The sequence below is a fragment of the Lissotriton helveticus genome, chromosome 2_1, assembly GCF_964261635.1.
Source record: "Lissotriton helveticus chromosome 2_1, aLisHel1.1, whole genome shotgun sequence".
NCBI lineage: Eukaryota > Metazoa > Chordata > Amphibia > Caudata > Salamandridae > Lissotriton > Lissotriton helveticus.
Window position 1 is genome coordinate 600,245,718 of NC_136059.1, and position 19,764 is coordinate 600,265,481.

The 19,764-nt window shown below is 46.5% G+C and overlaps 1 protein-coding gene across 1 annotated transcript in view; it reads left to right on the forward strand.

The window, feature by feature from the left end:
* LOC144818171 (baculoviral IAP repeat-containing protein 1-like) overlaps positions 1-19,764 on the forward strand; it is an 863,533-nt gene that overhangs the window by 668,054 nt on the left and 175,715 nt on the right. Inside the window, exon 10 of the mRNA XM_078675293.1 lies at positions 1,223-3,322. Within this exon, the coding sequence (XP_078531419.1) occupies positions 1,223-3,322 (2,100 nt within the window). The remainder of the gene's footprint in view (positions 1-1,222; positions 3,323-19,764) is intronic.

Genomic DNA, 19,764 nt, shown 5'->3' on the forward strand with positions numbered 1-19,764 from the left:
CTTTGCCCTCCCCCAATCCACACTGTCACGCACCTCACCCTCTTCCAAATCATCACACTCCTCATCATGCTCCAGTTGTTCTTCTTGCTCCACCTCAACAGGCACCCCCAGTACCTCATGCACTGCTCTCTTCACACCTTTTCCTTTCATACCAGGCACAAACTCATACTCTGGCGCCGCCAATGCCCGCTCCCTCGATGGAGGGCAGGTCGCCGCTGACCCCTTTGCAGCTTCTGCCCGGCGTCTAGGAGACGTATTGTGCCCCCCAGCCCACCCATGCCTCTGCCTACCTCTACCGCTGGCTTGTGCCCCCCCAGGCTCTTTGAACCTGAGAGGGCACAGGCGCCATCAGGCCATGACGGTGGTGGCTCCTCTTGGCACGCCTCCACCGCAGCAGCGACCCCAGCCAAAGCAAATCAGGGTGTACGGGTCATCCCGACCAACGCCTCATCCAGAACCCCAGGAGCCTGCAGAGCAGCACGGACCGCTTCCGCTTCAGGCACGGCAATCCTCTCCTCGTGTGAGCGTCATCACCTCGGGCTGGAGGCGACCCGTGGATGGGGAGAGAACGGCAATTCCTCCTAAATAAAGCTATGCGGACCATTTCACTGGCTGCACACCGCCCGCCCCAACCCACAGCTTGGGCCTAAACCTATTCTAAAACTACACTACAGCTCCAATTAAAACTGGACCCTCCCCTATGGCGCTGAGGGCAGGAAGAGGATGACATCTCCTCCCCAGTCCCCTTTTTACTGTAGCCCTATCCCCACCCGTAACCTAACCCCTTGACTCTACCTACACCTTGTCCTTCCTGTCTTGCGCGAAAACGCTCTGCCGACCCTACTCTCCCCAGGGGGCGAAAAAATATAGAGGTTATGAACCATTTCCAAGCTGTACAATATTCAATCAATAATTCCAATTTTTCTGAAATGTTAGATATAGAAAGTTTATGCATACTTACCTTTAGCTTTTTCTGCTTCAATATTCTGGTCACGTTATTTCGTACTGTCGAGATTCCCTTCTTGATAATCCGGGGGCATACCTTAACACATACCTATTCCAAGTGAGGCTTCATGAAAGAGTAGAATAAAATGTGCACCAAACAAGCACTGATGTTTACATTAGTTATTAGTGTATTATACTACATTGAAATGTGTAGAACTGTTTTCAGGGAGAAATCTGAAATAAAGATGTAATAGTTAATGTCTTCATTTTTCCACAGGTTTGACAAGCAGTAGAAAGCATTGGCTTCAAGAGGCAGAGAACCTTAATAAAAAGATGAAAACAGTGTACACAGAGGCAAATTTCAGGAAAATATCATCGTTTGGTGACTCTACTCATGTTTCCATTGACTTGAATTTGCTCTATGGAGATCTAATAATTGTTTCAAAGGACTCCAAGTACCAGCCATTGAAGAAGCTCACGTTCCCTGAGATCCTCCCCCAGCTGGACTCCATCACAATGATAGAAGGGGAAGCCGGCAGCGGCAAGACAGCTCTGCTGAGGAAGATTGCAGTCCTCTGGGCCTCAGGATGTTGTCCCATGTTGAATAGGTTCAACCTTGTGTTTTATCTCTCCCTCAGTTCCACCGAAGGGGAGCAAGGTCTGGCTGACATGATAATTCAACAGTTGCTGAAATCCCCAGGAGCACTGACAGACGCCAGCCTCAAGGAATTCATCCAGCAGCTGGATGGACAAGTTTTGTTTCTTTTTGATGACTATGGAGAGACGAATCCAGTCCCTGAAATCATAGGAGAAATAATTCACAAGAACTATATAAACAAACTATGCCTGGTTTTTACTGCACGTACACATAGAGGTGGAAAGTTGCGGAGGTTTTCAAAAACCGTACTGAGCATCATGGATTTTCCTCTCTATAGCAGTATCTATCTGTGCAGAACCTTATTTTCCCATAATTTACCCCTGGTTGATAGATTTTTGGTTACATTAGCCAAGTCTGAAACATTTCGTGGGCATCTAAAAACCCCAACGTTCACACTTGCTCTCTGTGTATTTTGGGTTCAGTACCCAAATGGACATATTCTAAGTGAGACGGCAATATGTAAGGCATATTTACTATACAACAGACACAGATTTCCTCATGCCACAGAAAATGTGAAAGCCTTGACCTCTGCCTGTGGTCAGCTTGCTCTCAAAGGTCTTCTTCAGGACTGCTTTGAGTTCAGCGACAATGACCTCTCTGAAGCTGGGGTCAGTGGCGATGAAATGCTCCAGTTCGGCCTGTTGAGTAAATTCACAGCACAAATGCTGCGCCCGGTTTACAGGTTCTTTCACTGCTCATTCCAAGAACATCTGGCTGCTACAAGAATGAGTGAACTCCTTGAATCTGACTTCGAGAAAGACCGAGAAGAAGCGTTAACTTATTTGCAGCACGTCGACACCTTTCATAAAGCTGCAGGGCGCTTTCACTATTTTTTGAAATATGCCTGCAGAACTCCAAAGTCAACAGCAATGATCATTTTTCACTTATTTAGCCTATTTGATAGCAGTGAATCCTTCAAGTGCCAGTCGGACAACAGCAATTACTTGCAGCAGCACCCAGATTTAATACACATAGAATCTTTGGTGTTGACTTTGAGCGCTACCTTCCCTGAAACGTTTCATACCTATCTGATTGATTGGTGTCTAAAATTTGCCATTGAAGTCGCTCATGCAAGTGATTCGATGGACATTTGTGCTCCTATAATCAAGCAGTTTATAAAAGGAAAATCAATTAATTTCAGTATATTATCTCTACCAAACAGCCCCATTCTGGAATTCCTTAGGGGACATCCAGAAAGTCTTTCTTTGCTTGCCAGTGTTCAAGTGTCTGTAAGAGGAACAGCATGTAAGGCAGAGTCACAAGTGACAGATCTTACACAAACCTATTCCTTATGGGGGATTCCAAAAATTGAGCCAGAATATTCTGATGCATTTACACTTTTACCAAAGGAAGGCAACATATCTGTTGCTGACTATCCAAAGAGTCACCCTCGATGCATACCTCCTTTTTTAATGGACAACGGCCACCACAGGATTCCAGTTCTGAAAATGCGATTTTACTACAGTGTTGAATCTCTGGAATATCTGCTGATTAACCTGGCCGTCCTCTTGTCTGTTTCTGACCAGGTTGAGCTTGAGCTCATGTATTGTAATGGATGCATTGACATTATTAGACCAGCTATTGTGAGGTACAAAGATTCCTTCATAAAATTCAAGGCCGATCATGTGGAATTAAGTGCAGAAGAACAAGAAGTGGTACTCCTTATGTCTTCAATTGAAACACTTGAAGTTGATAACTCGAAATTTTCACAAAATCAAGGTATGGAGTATGCTTAACACTAGACTGTGTGTATGTATAATGTTTTAACACAATGAGTGTTGCATGAAAAGTGTTTTTATATTCAATTTTAGTATCCTGAAGAGGGAGGCAACCACATCTGATAGAGAGTTCTAACCAAAGATTTTATACTTTAGAATAATCCCCAGGCATCTAACTGGATCCAGAAACTTTTTCTGAGCAGTGCCCTTGTGTTCGGTAGGGGGCATCATTTGGCTCTGCATGGCGTTGTCCACGCCAAAAGTGACTAACTCAATGCCTTTATAGGCATCACCCCAGCACCCTGAAATCAGTTCCTTCCATTCCGTGTCATCAGTGTAGATTCCGGATCCAGATCAAGCTCCCCTTAGTCATTTTTTGACTAGATTTTTTAATTTTTTGTCACCAATGTGCCTTTTTTACAACATTTTTTTGATTAATGTCCCCTAAAAAACCTACTGTTTTCAAGCTTTGTAGTGCCTGTCACAGACAGATGTCTGTAACAGACCCTCACTTAGTTAGCCTTTGGTGCCTGGAGCTGGACCATGACTCCAAGGCCTCCTCGATTGCAAGACTGTGCTTCCAAAGTAAATCAGAGAGTGACCCACGAAGCTCTTGGTCGCTCAACACATGACTCAACACTGCTCCAGTTCCCGGTCATGAGGGGGTCGAGAGAGCAGAGTGGCTCGGGCCGGGCTTTGACGCAATCCCTGATTTTATTGGTTAAGTCTCACAAGAAGAAGTTTAAGAAGTTGAAGCATTTTTTTACTTTTCTGTGTCAGTCCACGTCATCAAACGTGGTGCAGGAACAATACCACAAATCAATGCCCCACTCCCACATCATCCCCATGGAGCGTGAGCCTCCCCAAGTTTCCTGGAGCTGGAGCGATTCCCCTTCCCCTCCCAAATGAAAGAATTTTATGAGGCCATGCACCTCAGTGGTGGGTGGCCCAAAAGCTTTGAGTCCCATGGGTCCAAGAGGGGCTCCAGATGGACTTCAACCAGCAGGTTTTTGCCCTTGAGGCCATTAGGGCCCTCTGGATCGGTTCCTGGGTCCGGACCGACCATGGTCACAACTTCATTACCTCCACCGGGGTTCGTTTCAGTGGAACCGTTCCTGATGCTGCTGATGCCCATCGGCAGCACCAATCCCATCATAATTCCTACATTCAGATGAATGAATGAATGAATGAGCAATTTCTAAAGCGCACACTGCTACCTCAGCGAAAGTGTTCCGGCACTAGCAGAGAACTAACGTGAGGGTTGTGTGGGTTGTTATGTCTTCCTGAAGAGCCAGGTTTTTAATGCTGTCTGAAATTCTATTTCTGAATCCAGCAGTCACAGGTGGCGTGGGAGGGTGCTCCAGAGTTTTGTAGATAGTACAGCGAAAGATCTACATCCCAATCGGGCTTTACGGAAGTGTGGAATTTTTAGGAGGCGCAGGTTGTCGAATCTCAAGACCCACTTTTGATGGTAAAGCTGCAGCCTCTTCCAGTGGTACATAAGTCCCACACTTCTAGAGGCCCTAAAAGGAAGGATCAGTGACTTGAACTCTATCCGCCTAATCACAGGGAGCCAATGAAGCTGTCTCAAATGCAGAGTGATACGGTGACGCAAAGGTACCCGCCTGATCAATCTTGCCTTGGAGTTTTGGATAATTTGCAGCCTGCGCATTAGGTATGCGGGTAGCCCCAAGTATAGGCTGTTTGCATAGTCCAATTAATTTCAGTATATTATCTCTACCAAACAGTCCCATTCTGGAATTCCTTAGGGGGCATCCAGAAAGTCTTTCTTTGCTGGCCAGTGTTCAAGTGTCTGTAAGAGGAACAGCATGTAAGGCAGAGTCACAAGTGACAGATCTTACACAAACCTATTCCTTATGGGGGATTCCAAAAATTGATTTGATTTGATTTGATTTGATAAAAATTTATATTGCGCAGAACAATAACCCGCAGGTATCAAGGCGCCTAACAATCAGATCAAAGTGGGAATGTACAACCTTACATATAGGCTTGCAGGAAAAGGCGAGTTTTAAGGGCACTACGGAATATCTGCAGGGACGGTAGAGACCTGAGATCAAGGGGAAGGTCATTCCACCATTTAGGGGCAAGAGTAGAAAAAGCCCTGCCACCCCACTTGGCTCTGCGTATGCGGGGGACTGTCAGGAGCAGTTTCTTGGAGGAGCGCAGGGCTCTCCCAGGGGTGTAATGGGAAATGATGGAGCCGACTCCCATGGCACTGTTCTTTGCAATGGCTCTGTAAGTCATGCATAGGACTTTGAAGCGCACTCGGTGTTCTACCGGCAGCCAGTGCAGCGCTTTCCTGGCCAACGTGGCCGAGGAGCGTTTGGGGATATCTAAAACAAATCTGGCTGCAGCGTTCTGGACTACCTGCAAGCGCTGCAGAAGGCTCCTATTTAGGCCCGCATACAGCGCATTGCAGTAGCCCAGTCGTGAGCCAATGAGAGCGACAGCTATTTGTTTTCTGGACTGCAGGGAAAGATACTTCCTGATTCTTCTGAGGGTGTGAATGATGCCCCAACAGGTGGAGATGGTTCTACTAACCTGTCTGCTCATGTCCAGGGCAGGGTCTATCATCACCCCAAGGTTCTTAGCAGATGCCGTGGGGGAGGGACATATTCCTAACGAGCCAGGCCACCAGCTGGCTGACCATGTGTCCTCTTTCCCTCCGAACACCATCACCTCCGTCTTCTCCCCATTCAGCTTAAGTGAATTGTGGATCATCCACAGACCAACCGCCTCCATACAAGATCTAAAATTGGAGGCGGTTGGTACATCTGAATGGGAAAGAGAGACGAGGATTTGGGTGTCATCAGCGTAAGAAACTACCTCCATCCCGAAAGATCTAATTAATCTGGCCAGTGGGGTCACGTAGATATTAAATACGGTCGGACTAAGAGCCGACCCCTGCGGGACCCCACACAGCACAGGTCGGGATGGAGATAGAAACTCTCCCAGCTTCACTCTTTGTTCCCTTCCAACAAGGAAGGAAGTCAAGAGATCTAAAGCTGCGCCCTTCACTCCCACTTCCCTCAGACGAGATGTAAGTACTGAGGGGGAGAGGGTATCAAAAGCCGCAGTTAGATCCAACAGGACTAGGAGGGTGGTCTGGCCCCCATCTACTTGAGTGCGGATCTTATCGAGCACAATAGTAAGGGCCGACTCAGTGCTGTGTTCCCTCCTGAATCCATGCTGGGAGAAGTCCAGGCAGCCCGAGCTATCCACAAAGGCGGCAAGATGCTTGTTTAGATGTGACTCAAGCATCTTCGCAGGGGCTGGGAGCAGTGAGATCGGCCGGAAGTTTTTTAGGACCTCCGGGTCGAGGGAAGCCTTCTTCAGCAGAGGTTTCACTACTGCACTCTTCCACTCCGAGGGGAAGAGACCGTCCCTCAAGGCTAGATTCATAATTTCTAGTAGAGGCGGTAGGAAGGTTTCTCTACACTGCTTGATGATCCTCAATGGGCAAATATCTGGGGGGGAGCCAGATTTAGTTTTATTGAGCAAAATCTCCAGATCTTGCAGAGTGAGCAGGGGGAAAGAGTCCAGGGTGCTCCGTGGGGAGATGTCTGAGGTGGTCATATTTGTCTGAACCAAAGCAGGGGGCCCACTGAATGAGGCTCTTTGTACCTCAAGAGCCAGATAGATGTCCTGTATCTTAGAATGAAAGAAGGACGCAATATTATCGCATAGATCTTGTGAAGGTGCGACGGGGTCAGGTATTTGAAGGTTGACTAAGGAATCAACGATTCTAAAGAGCTCCTTCGGCGAGGAGAGCGAGGTTGTCATGGCCACAAAGTAATCTTGCTTGGCCTGCACAATCTCAGATTTGTATTTTCTGACCAGAAGTTTATGGGCTTCCTTGTTCCTAAAGTCCCAGCTCGAATGCCAGAGCCTCTCCATCCTCCTCACTTCTTGCCTGAGGAGTCTGAGGGATTCCGAGTACCATGGGGCAGAGGGTCTCTTCCTAGCTCGGCAGCGTGTTTGAAGTGGGGCAAGTTCATTCAGGGCCTCAGTGATGACCTGTTCAAAGTGACCGACCGCAGTCTGAACATTGTCCATGCTGATAGCGGAAAGGCTAGCCGCCCATGGCAAAAAGGAATCATTGCCAATATTCCTAAAATTTCTGCCAGTTTCCTTAGTGTGCTTCCCTGTTTTATTTCCATCCATCCGTGGATATTCCAAAAGAAATGGAACCGTAAGGTGATCCGACCAGGATAGATGTACCGGATCCATGATGGTCAAACGCTGGTCATTAGAGAAGATGCCATCTAATGTATGGCCTGCACGATGAGTGGCGCCGCTGACTCGCTGCGTGAGTCCACAGGAGACCAGGGCATCGATAAGACAAGAAGTGTCAGATAGATCTAGTCGTTCTAGATGATAATTAAAATCTCCCAAAATGGAGAAGTTATCACGACCAAAGTAAGGTTCCAGGGACTGGAGGAGGTTGTTTGTGAACTCAGTCCTCGAGCCCGGAGGGCGATACAACAGAATTCCGTTGAAAAGAGGGATTTGCCCTTCCTTTACGGTGAAGTGGAGGGCTTGAAAGCTATCCGGAAAGTCGGATATAGATACTGTGTGGCAATACAAGTGGTCTTGATAAAGGATCGCTATCCCCCCTCCCACTCGCCCCTGTCTGTCCAGTCTAGTCAGACAGTACCCTTCTGGGACCGCTTCGATCAGGTCAGGGCCAGATGACTCTTTAGCCCAGGTTTCCGTAATAAACACTAGAGCCGGCTTTCTATCGAGAACCATCTCCCTAAACATTATATTGTTCTTAACAAGGGAGCGGGCGTTGATCAAAATGCCTTCTACTCCGACTGTCCTAGGTCCAGTGACAGCGGGGCGGTCAGCTGAGGGGTGAGGGGGGGAGGAATTGACAGACAAACATGTGTGGCAACAGCCACATCGCAGAGGGCGAAGAAGGTCGTATGGTTCGTAGGTATGCGAACAGATAAGGCTATGGGGTTTCAGGCGTACCATCTCATGGCGGGTATACTTGAAAGGGGAGACAGAGGCATCTTCTAAGTCCAGGGTCCAGCCGTCCAGCACGTCCACGGCGCGGACGGGCGCAGACGGGCTGGACTCTGGCGTGACTCCGGCGTCACTGTGGCGTCCACGCTGCGCGTACATGCTGCGCGCCATACCCTACTGATTATGTAGGGCTCTAGCGAGTCCACGTGTCGGCTTCAGCGAATGGCTGAGGAGTGCTTCTGAGACCGACCCAAAATGGCGCCCCAGGAAAACAAAGCGCGGGGACCGGGCCGCCCAAATGGCGGTGAATGCAGCAGGATTTTATAGTGCAGCAATGCGATCCGTGTCTAAGGGCACAGGTAGGGCAACTATGAATATCTAAACAATTCTAATCTGTAATTAAAACCAAGGTAAAAAGCGAGCAAAATTAAATAAACCAAAACGACAAAACGGGGCTTTTAAAATGACTGCAGGCTTCCAGCGCGTAGCGCTATATGCAAGGCGATATTCAAACAGAAGTAAAGGTCTCTCCTACCCGACTTAAATACAAGCACCAATTACAGCCTCTAGCCAGTCCACGTGTCGGCTTCAGCGAATGGCTGAGGAGTGCTTCTGAGACCGACCCAAAATGGCGCCCCAGGAAAACAAAGCGCGGGGACCGGGCAGCCCAAATGGCGGTGAATGCAGCAGGATTTTATAGTGCAGCAATACGATCCGTGTCTAAGGGCACAGGTAGGGCAACTATGAATATCTAAACAATTCTAATCTGTAATTAAAACCAAGGTAAAAAGCGAGCAAAATTAAATAAACCAAAACGACAAAACGGGGCTTTTAAAATGACTGCAGGCTTCCAGCGCGTAGCGCTATATGCAAGGCGATATTCAAACAGAAGTAAAGGTCTCTCCTACCCGACTTAAATACAAGCACCAATTACAGCCTCTAGCCAGTCCACGTGTCGGCTTCAGCGAATGGCTGAGGAGTGCTTCTGAGACCGACCCAAAATGGCGCCCCAGGAAAACAAAGCGCGGGGACCGGGCCGCCCAAATGGCGGTGAATGCAGCAGGATTTTATAGTGCAGCAATGCGATCTGTGTCTAAGGGCACAGGTAGGGCAACTATGAATATCTAAACAATTCTAATCTGTAATTAAAACCAAGGTAAAAAGCGAGCAAAATTAAATAAACCAAAACGACAAAACGGGGCTTTTAAAATGACTGCAGGCTTCCAGCGCGTAGCGCTATATGCAAGGCGATATTCAAACAGAAGTAAAGGTCTCTCTTACCCGACTTAAATACAAGCACCAATTACAGCCTCTAGCCAGTCCACGTGTCGGCTTCAGCGAATGGCTGAGGAGTGCTTCTGAGACCGACCCAAAATGGCGCCCCAGGAAAACAAAGCGCGGGGACCGGGCCGCCCAAATGGCGGTGAATGCAGCAGGATTTTATAGTGCAGCAATGCGATCCGTGTCTAAGGGCACAGGTAGGGCAACTATGAATATCTAAACAATTCTAATCTGTAATTAAAACCAAGGTAAAAAGCGAGCAAAATTAAATAAACCAAAACGACAAAACGGGGCTTTTAAAATGACTGCAGGCTTCCAGCGCGTAGCGCTATATGCAAGGCGATATTCAAACAGCCAGAATATTCTGATGCATTTACACTTTTACCAAAGGAAGGCAACATATCTGTTGCTGACTATCCAAAGAGTCACCCTCGATGCATACCTCCTTTTTTAATGGACAACGGCCACCTCAGGATTCCAGTTCTGAAAATGCAATTTTACTACAGTGTTGAATCTCTGGAATATCTGCTGATTAACCTGGCCGTCCTCTTGTCTGTTTCTGACCAGGTTGAGCTTGAGCTCATGTATTGTAATGGATGTATTGACAATATTAGACCAGCTATTGTGAGGTACAAAGATTCCTTCATAAAATTCAAGGCCGATCACGTGGAATTAAGTGAAGAAGAACAAGAAGTGGTACTCCTTATGTCTTCAATTGAAACACTTGAAGTTGATAACTCGAAATTTTCACAAAATCAAGGTATGGAGTATGCTTAACACTAGACTGTGTGTATGTATAATGTTTTAACACAATGAGTGTTGCATGAAAAGTATTTTTATATTCAATTTTAGTATCCTGAAGAGGGAGGCAACCACATCTGATAGAGAGTTCTAACCACAGATTTCATACTTTAGAATAATCCCCAGGCATCTAACTGGATCCAGAAACTTTTTCTGAGCAGTGCCCTTGTGTTCGGTAGGGGGCATCATTTGGCTCTGCATGGCGTTGTCCACGCCAAAAGTGACTAACTCGATGCCTTTATAGGCATCACCCCAGCACCCTGAAATCAGTTCCTTCCATTCCGTGTCATCAGTGTAGATTCCGGATCCAGATCAAGCTCCCCTTAGTCATTTTTTGACTAGATTTTTATTTATTTTTTGTCACCAGTGTGCCTTTTTTTCAACACTTTTTTGACTAATGTCCCCTAAAAAACATACTGTTTTCAAGCTTTGTAGTGCCTGTCACAGACAAATGTCTGTAACAGACCCCACTTAGTTAGCCTTTGGTGCCTGAAGCTGGACCATGACTCCAAGGCCTCCTCGATTGCAAGACTGTGCTTCCAAAGTAAATCAGAGAGTGACCCATGAAGCTCTTGGTCGCTCAACACATGACTCAACACTGCTCCAGTTCCCGGTCATGAGGGGGTCCAGAGAGCAGAGTGGCTCGGGCCGGGCTTTGACGCAATCCCTGATTTTATTGGTTAAGTCCCACAAGAAGAAGTCTAAGAAGTTGAAGCATTTTTTTACTTTTCTGTGTCAGTCCACATCATCAAACGTGGTGCAGGAACAATACCACAAATCAATGCCCCACTCCCACATCATCCCCATGGAGCGTGAGCCTCCCCAAGTTTCCTTGAGCTGGAGCGATTCCCCTCCCCCCCCCAAATGAAAGAATTTTATGAGGCCATGCACCTCATTGGTGGGTTGTCCAAAAGCTTTGAGTCCCATGGGTCCAAGAGGGGCTCCAGATGGACTTCAACCAGCAGGTTTTTGCCCTTGAGGCCATTAGGGCCCTCTGGATCGGTTCCTGGGTTCGGACCGACCATGGTCACAACTTCATTACCTCCACCGGGGTTTGTTTCAGTGGAACCATTCCTGGTGCTGCTGATGCCCATCGGCAGCACCAATCCCATCATAATTCCTGCATTCAGATGAATGAATGAATGAATGAGCAATTTCTAAAGCGCACACTGCTACCTCAGCGAAAGTGTTCCGGCACTAGCAGAGTACTAACGTGAGGGTTGTGTGGGTCGTTATGTCTTCCTGAAGAGCCAGGTTTTTAATGCTGTCTGAAATTCTGTTTCTGAATCCAGCAGTCACAGGTGGCGTGGGAGGGTGTTCCAGAGTTTTGTAGATAGTACAGCGAAAGATCTACCTCCCAATCGGGCTTTACGGAAGTGTGGAATTTTTAGGAGGCGCAGGTTGTCGAATCTCAAGACCCACTTTTGATGGTAAAGCTGCAGCCTCTTCCAGTGGTACATAAGTCCCACACTTCTGGAAGCCCTAAAAGGAAGGATCAGTGACTTGAACTCTATCCTCCTAATTACAGGGAGCCAATGAAGCTGTCTCAAATGCAGAGTGATACGGTGACGCAAAGGTACCCGCCTGATCAATCTTGCCTTGGAGTTTTGGATAATTTGGAGCCTGCGCATTAGGTATGCGGGTAGCCCCAAGTATAGGCTGTTTGCATATTCCAAGTGAGAAGTAACCAGAGCATGGACCACTGTGTTCCGATGTTCCTCCTGCAGCGTATACATTTCCTTTTTGCACTCATCTTCCAAAAACATGTAGAGGAGATGTGTCGTATCTGGGCGGAAAAAGAGAGATCCTTATCCAGCCTGATTCCCAGATTTCTGGCTGACTCTGAGGGGATTGGAGGTGGATTCATTTCTGGCGGCCACCAGAGATTGGGCGGAGGGGGGATACCTGGCTAAAAAACAGGACTTCTGTTTTTTTCTCCATTTAATTTCAGGCAATTCTTATTCATCCATACCGAGATGTTTTTAGACATGCCTTACAATTATGAAAAGCCTCCACTGCTTGTTCTTTAAAAGAGAACACAAGTTGCGTGTCGTCCTCATAAGAGACCACTTTCACACCCCACGAGTCAATCAGAGTGGCCAGTGGGGCGAGGTAGATGTTAAAAAGCAATGGGCTAAGTGCCGAGCCCTGTGGTACCCCACACTTCAGAGGTTTGTGCAATGAGAGAAAAGGGCGAAGAAACACCTGTTGGGAACGATCATCCACAAATGGTCATAACTAGGACAAAGCCGTACTGTGCACTCTGGCCTTATTTAGTCTCCTGAGCCAGATTGGGTGTGCTACCATATCCAATCTGTCGATAACTCCAGCAGCACTAACATGGCCGAAGCCACTTGGTCCACAGACTCCCGTATTGATTCAGAGACTACTAAAAGAGCTGTCTCTGTGCTATGGTCAGCTCTGAAACCCAAATGGGAAGCATGAAGGAGACCATTGGTTTCTATGAAGGTTGCGAGTTGCTTATGCACCATACTTTCCAAGATTTTGGCTGGGGCAGGTAACAAAGAAATAGGTCTGAAATGACCAAAAACCCCAGGACTGCCGCTAGTTGTTTTAGTAGTGGAAGTAGAAAGCATGCTTCCAAGCCTCAGGGTAAATGTCTAATTAAAAGGAGGAGTTCAAGATCTGATTCAGTATGGGATTTAGCCAATGCACTAGCAGACTGAAAAAGCAGGCAGGGCAGGGCAGGGATCACTGGGAGAGCCTGATTTACATCTCAGTAGCTCAGCTAGCGATTCCTCAATACGCAGAGGGACAAATCTGGTATTGAGGTGTGAGAGTCTGGGAACAGCAGTAGGGTGGAGAGTTCCTCATCTGGAGGAAACGTAGAATAGATATTGTGAATCTTAGTTTTAAAAAATTGACCAATTTGAGCAGAGCTCCGAAGAGGGAAGAAATGGGCAGTCTAAGGCTATAGGGTTCATAAAAGATTTTGCAATCTTAAAGATTTGTCTGCCCTCTCGGTACAGTTGGCAAAATATTCCCTCATTTTCCAATGCTTCAGCCTGTGACATTTTTTCAAACTTTCTTTACATAGGTCTTTGTCTGCCTGATTATAAGACTTTCTCCAAGTACGTTCCAACTTCTTGCAGCAAGTCTTCTCCCTTCTTAGTTCCTCAGAGAACCAAGTGGCGGAAAGTTTAGATTTTGTCCTAGTGACCGTCTTTAGGGGTGCTACTGTATCTAGGGCAGTTGTGACTCATTTGTTGAAACTGGAAGAGTCATTGTCTGGGTCACCTGTCAGCTGTGACAGAGACTCTAGTTGTACTGGCCCCAGGGTCTCTGTGGTAGGTTTTTGCCAGTCCCTTTGCCTTTCATTTGTCCAATATATTGAGGGCCTAGCCTCTATGCTAAAGGTAAACAGTAGTAGGGAGTGGTCAGACCAGGTCAAACATAGGGGATGCCCACTCTAAGGTTCGCGTTGTTAGAGAAAATCAGATCTAGCATGTGGGCTGCTGTTTAGGTAGAGGAAGATATGGATCCGGACCAGCGTAACATGACACCAGCATTGACTGGACTCAGACTTATGATTGGAGATGGGAGATGATCTGAGGATCCCTATGGTTATCCCTGATGCCCGTGGTCTGGATACCTCTCCAGACACTGGTTTCCTCTCTCCTCCTACTGTGGTTATGGAGGATCGTGTCCAAAGGGGCAGCTGAAGTGCTGACCTTATGCTGCTTACTGTAGAAGTCAAGAGCAATGACTACAAAGAGGTGCTTCAATCCGGGGTGTCCCCTCAGAACCCCTACTTCCCGTGCTGCCTGTGGATCCGGAGGAGGCTTGGACCATGCCAACCCAAGCCATTGCTGAGGGTAGAGTTGTAGCAAAGTTTACACAATGCTGCAGATTCGATACAACTGACTCACTGGGCAGAACCATTGCTTCTACAGTGGTACTTAGATACCACACCTAGCTGAGGCCAGCTGACTTTTCAGGGGATATCCAGGCGTCCCTTATGAACATGCACTTTAACAGCACTCACCTCTTTGGCGATAAGGTGGATTTTGCGCTTGAGTGCTTTAAAGATAGCAGGGACTCTACTAGATCTTTGGGGCTCGCAATGGCCCAGGCACAGCCATATTCTGTCTTTTGCTCGTTATGTGGCTACAGTCACGTCCTTTACCCCTAGCCACCACAGACACTAGCTCCTCAGTCCTTTCATTGCTGCGGGTCCTATAGACCTCGTGGGAACTGTTCTTTAAAAAAAATATTAACATTTCTTTATTATTTTCAGTAAATAAGCAACATCCATTTACAGGCTTATAGCAGATATGCAGAGCTATAACATCAATTTTACAGTTTATCTAATCTTTGCTGCAGGATCCAAATCACACTTTTCGCTACTTGCATGAGTATATTAGAAGACAACATTGCAACACCCCCAACTCCACCTTCCCTCCCCCCACCAGCTTCCGGTTTGCAACTTTCTTAGATGTGTGCCTTAATTGTGCCATTAATTGTCAGCGACTCACAGTACCTGCTTATGTATATTATTCATTTCTTAGTGATCCCCCCTCATGGGGTTCTTGTTGTGAGGGTGGGGTTTTCACTAATATCTCATGGAAGCACGCCCCCCAGGATACCATAAATTGAGGAAAGACAGGACACTCCGGAAGGGAGGGGGGATTGCTATTATCCTTAAAGACCACGTAAAAGGACGCATAAAACCTGATATGATACAAGATTGTGAGAGTGTAGGTTTTGCACTCACCTTCACCCCCACGTGCTCTCTATCAGGTATTCTACTATACAGACCCCCCCGGCCCATGTGGAATGTTCATTGACTCCCTTACTGAGACAGCAGCAATGAGGGCAAACACGGCCGCCAACTTCACTATTCTAATAGACCTAAATTTGCATCTGGAGGAACCTAATAAAGGCGATGCACCCAGCCACATACAAAATATGCAGGCATTACAACTTAAGGAAAGAGTCACAAGCCCAACTCCTAACAAAGGTCACATGCTAGACCCAGTATTCTCAAATGTAGATAATATATCAATAAACAATCCTTCCCCAGTCCCCTGGTCAGACTATTTTTTAATACCAATTATCTGGAAGTTATCAAGGACTTCTTCCAACGACCAGCCCTCAAAGACCTGGGATCGACCATGGGCAAAATTAGAGCTCGAAGTCTGGGCCAATACCCTTGAAATCACCAACCCCATAATCAACCCCGATCCCACTAAAGCATATGACAATTTCAATGAATGGATCACAACATCCCTCAACGCCACCATTCCACACAAATGGAGCTCAAAGAAACCCACTGATAAGAGACTCCAATGATACACCCCGAAAATACTAAAGACCAAGCAAAAATGTAAAAGACTGGGAGGGCCAGGAGGAGGGATTACAGTCCAGAAAAAACCCATAAACATAGAGAAGCGATAAAAATGTATCAGACTGAAACCAAAAGAGCTCAGGCTCAATACTATGAAGAACAAATTAATCTAGCTGCCAACGCACCTAGGGAAATCGCCAGAATAGCAAAAAAACTCTCACTCTGTCCCCAGCCACAAAGGCCCGCAGAATCAACCCCCCAGCGATGCAGGGAATTGGCAGAATGTTTTAACTCCAAAATCCTTGTCATATACAATGCCTTCCCCCTGCCTCTGTAAACAGAAAACTCTAGTACAAAAGGGGAAGGTGTTACGGAGGGTTCAAATACCCTAATCGACCTCCCAATCCTGGATATGAATACCCTTTTCACACTTTTCACAAAAGTTAAATCGGTATCCCCCTGCAAACCAGATCCAGCGCACCTGCTGGAGAAGGTAAAGGAGACCATACTGCCAACGCTTTTGGAAGTCCTCAACCTGTCCCTAACCACTGTGACAGTACCATTGAGCTATAAACACACCAGCCCAACCTAAACGCAGAAAACTGGAGCAACTACCGCCCGCCCGCCTGGATAGGTCACTACTTCCCCATGTCAGTAAGATTTTAGAAAAACATGTAAACTATCTGGAACCCCATGAGATCCTGCACATTTCCCAGACAGGTTTCCGCCCCAAACACAGCACAGAAACAGCACTTATAACAGTGACTGAGGAATTAAGGAAGGTCCTCAACCTGGGAGGCAATCTGGCACTCATCTTACTTGATCTGAGTGCCGCATTTTACACTGTAAACCATGGCACTCTACTAGACAGACTCAAAGAGGTGGGAGTGACACAGAAGGCATTCTCCTGGATCGTCGGCAAAATAGCAAGCGGCCCCTCAGATATAAAATGGCCAACTGCCTGGGCCCAACACCTGTACCCAAAGCTAGAATAAAGAGCCTATGTATCTGGCTTGATAGATCACTTAAACTAGACCACCAAGCAGTACCAGTAGCAGCCACATGCTTTGGTATCCTAAGGTAACTGAGGAAAATACTACCACTACTCCCAGAAACAGCACGAAGAACGATAGTACAAGCACTGATACTCCCCCGGCTAGACTATTGTAATGCACTATACCTGGAAACCCCAAACTCTGTAATAAGAAAACTACAAGTGGTACAGAACTGTGCAGCCAGACTATTATACTACATCCCCAGAAAACAATCGGCTAAGCCAACACTGACGGCATTACACTGGCTTCCCATCTCAGAACGCTTAATCTTTAAATCACTCTGCATCACACATAAGACCCTCTGGGGCATATGCCCCAAAATTCATTCATCTCTTTTGTACTTCCATCGCCCCATGTGCAACCTGAGATCCGCCAATCTGTTCCTAGCCAAGGTTCCGAGAATTCGGAACGCAAGAACAGGGGGGCGTATGTTCTCACACAATACCTCCACTCTCTCGAACTCATTTCCCCTACAGCTTAGATCCACAAACCACGACTTCTCCTTCAGGAAACAACTAAAGACGTGGCTTTTCAAGAAACTGCAGTAAATCCGTAATATGTTTCTGGTCGCAACCAGCGCTGAGATGCCTAAGGGTAGCCATGCGCTTTACCCAGTATCAATTTAATAATAATAATAATGGATCATTATTCCCAATTCTAGCAATACTTCCTGTAACTTCTTGTCCCTTCTAGTTTTTCTCATAGGTTCCTCTTCTGCCATTGCCCATTATTTTAGGTCTGTCCCCCATTTATCTATATTTTGTCCCTATGGAGTTAACCAAAGTATAGTTATTCGCCTCTTGGAGATCGTGAGTCCCAGAATCAGAAAACGTCTGGTAGTCTTACGTTTTGGATTCCTAGGTATCAGTCCCAGGAGACAAGTCTGTATTTCAAGAGCTATCTTCCAACCCATCACCCTGTTAAGTTGTTTCAGTATTTCTGTCTGATATGCTTTTATTGTAAGGCAGTGCCAGACCATATGTACGAAGTCGGCCTGTGTGTGCTGATATCGGGGGCATCTCAAGTCTCAGCCCATTGAAGTATATCCCTCTCACCTAATGATATTGGTTGTTTGGAATGTATCCTTCCACCTCCACTTGAGTGTTTGCATTAATCTGCATAAGGGCATTTATGATATGTAGTCATCTAGGTGAGAGGTATGTCATGTAAGCGATATTAGAACATTGGAATGTTGGGAGCTCCATTGCAGACAATGGAGTGCTCCCTGCTTCTACGGGCCGGTAAAGGCCCGCAGAGCAACATTCCAATGTTCTACAAAGGCTTCTCGAAGTTCGAGGGGATTTACATCCCCTCCAGCTTCGAGAACCCTTTGTTTAATTTGTTAGAACATTCTGCCCTCTAGTGGCAGAATGTTCTAATAGCCTTATAGCCCTTCGTAGCAGGGCTATACCGGCTATTAAAGTCCCGCTGTTTCGTTAAAGTCCCTCGCCTTCGGCTCGGGCCTTTAACGATTCAGCTGGCCTTTAATAGCCGGTATAGCCCGCTACAGCGGGCTATAAGGCTATATTATATTCTTTTTGCTTAAACCTGGCACATACCAGGTCTACGGACTTCTTCATGTATTTTCTTCCAGTCTACCGGTGTTAGCGGTTGATCACTGGCCTCTTGCCACCTCTCCTTAATATTTAGGGGCTTTCCTCTTTTATCATTCCTACACGCCCTATATAGATGGTTTACAAACCTCCGCCCACCCGCCACTGAGATCATAATGGCGAATGTTTGTGTGTATTCTGAGGCTTCAGGGAATGGCTTTCATAGCTGCTGGACCATAGCTGTCATTTTTGAATACTGTAAAAACTGCCTGTCTCCTAGTTCAAATGTAGCTACTGCATCCTGGTAAGTGATGAATCTATTTTCTAGGTATAAATCTGACAGCATCAGACAGCCCCCCTCCTTCCACTTCTCGATTGTCATTGCCCGTTCTACCTGGGCAAACTGTGTTATGATCCAAATATCTAAGTCTGGTGCACAGGGCCCTCTCTTAATAATTGTTTTTACTGTCCTATCCCATATTCTGTAGAAGGATCCCTGCATAACATAAAAGCACCTAGGGAGTACCACCATTTTTATTAGTGCTACCTTTCCTATCAAAGACTATTACAGTGTATTCCATAAGTGCACATTCCCTTGCAGTCCCTTGACTATTGTTCCCACATTTTGTTCTTAAAAACAATGTTTCTCTCTGGCAACTTGTATCCCTAAATATCGGACTGATTCCAGTTCCCATGGGAGCTCCAACCCTGGGACATTTCTCCTCCTTCGACTTTCCTTATCGGATATAGCTGTGACTTGGCTTTATTATTGTGCAGGCCAGAGGTTAACACAAATTTTCCTAGGGCCTGAAGTAGAATATAAGTAGAATGAGTCGGGTGGCTCAGGTACACCAGTGCATCATCTGCGTATAATCAAACTATATGCTCTGTTTGACCAATCGTTATGCCCTGACCTTTCAGAAATTATCTCAGCTGGCATACTAAAGGTTCCTTTACTAAGGCAAATAGCAGTGGTTACAGTGGGCAACCTTGCTGCGTCCCTCTGTGTAACCTTTCACTGTCAGACACATACCGCCCTATACGGACCATTGACCCATTTAATGAACCGGAGGCACCAGCCCATTTTGTGGACAACTTGCCATATATACTCCCATATAACTGAATTTGTACGCTTGTTCAATATCCCAAAAAGCTAGCACACTCCCCCTTGTGTCCCCTTCCAGTGTCTGCATTATATGTGCAAGTCGGCGGATGTTCCTTAGAGTATTTCTGCATTGTATAAATCCTGACTGATCTTCATGTATCAATTGGGGGAGGGACACGAGTAGTCTGCTTGCTAGCACATGACTTATAGGTTTTAAGTCTAAGTTTAATATAGATACAGATCTATCGGAGTTCGGTAGTGTTGGGTCTTTTCCTGGTTTGGGAATTACTACTATTAATGCCTCTCGAATTGAACTCAGTAGTTCCCTCCTCTCTGTTGCCTCATTAT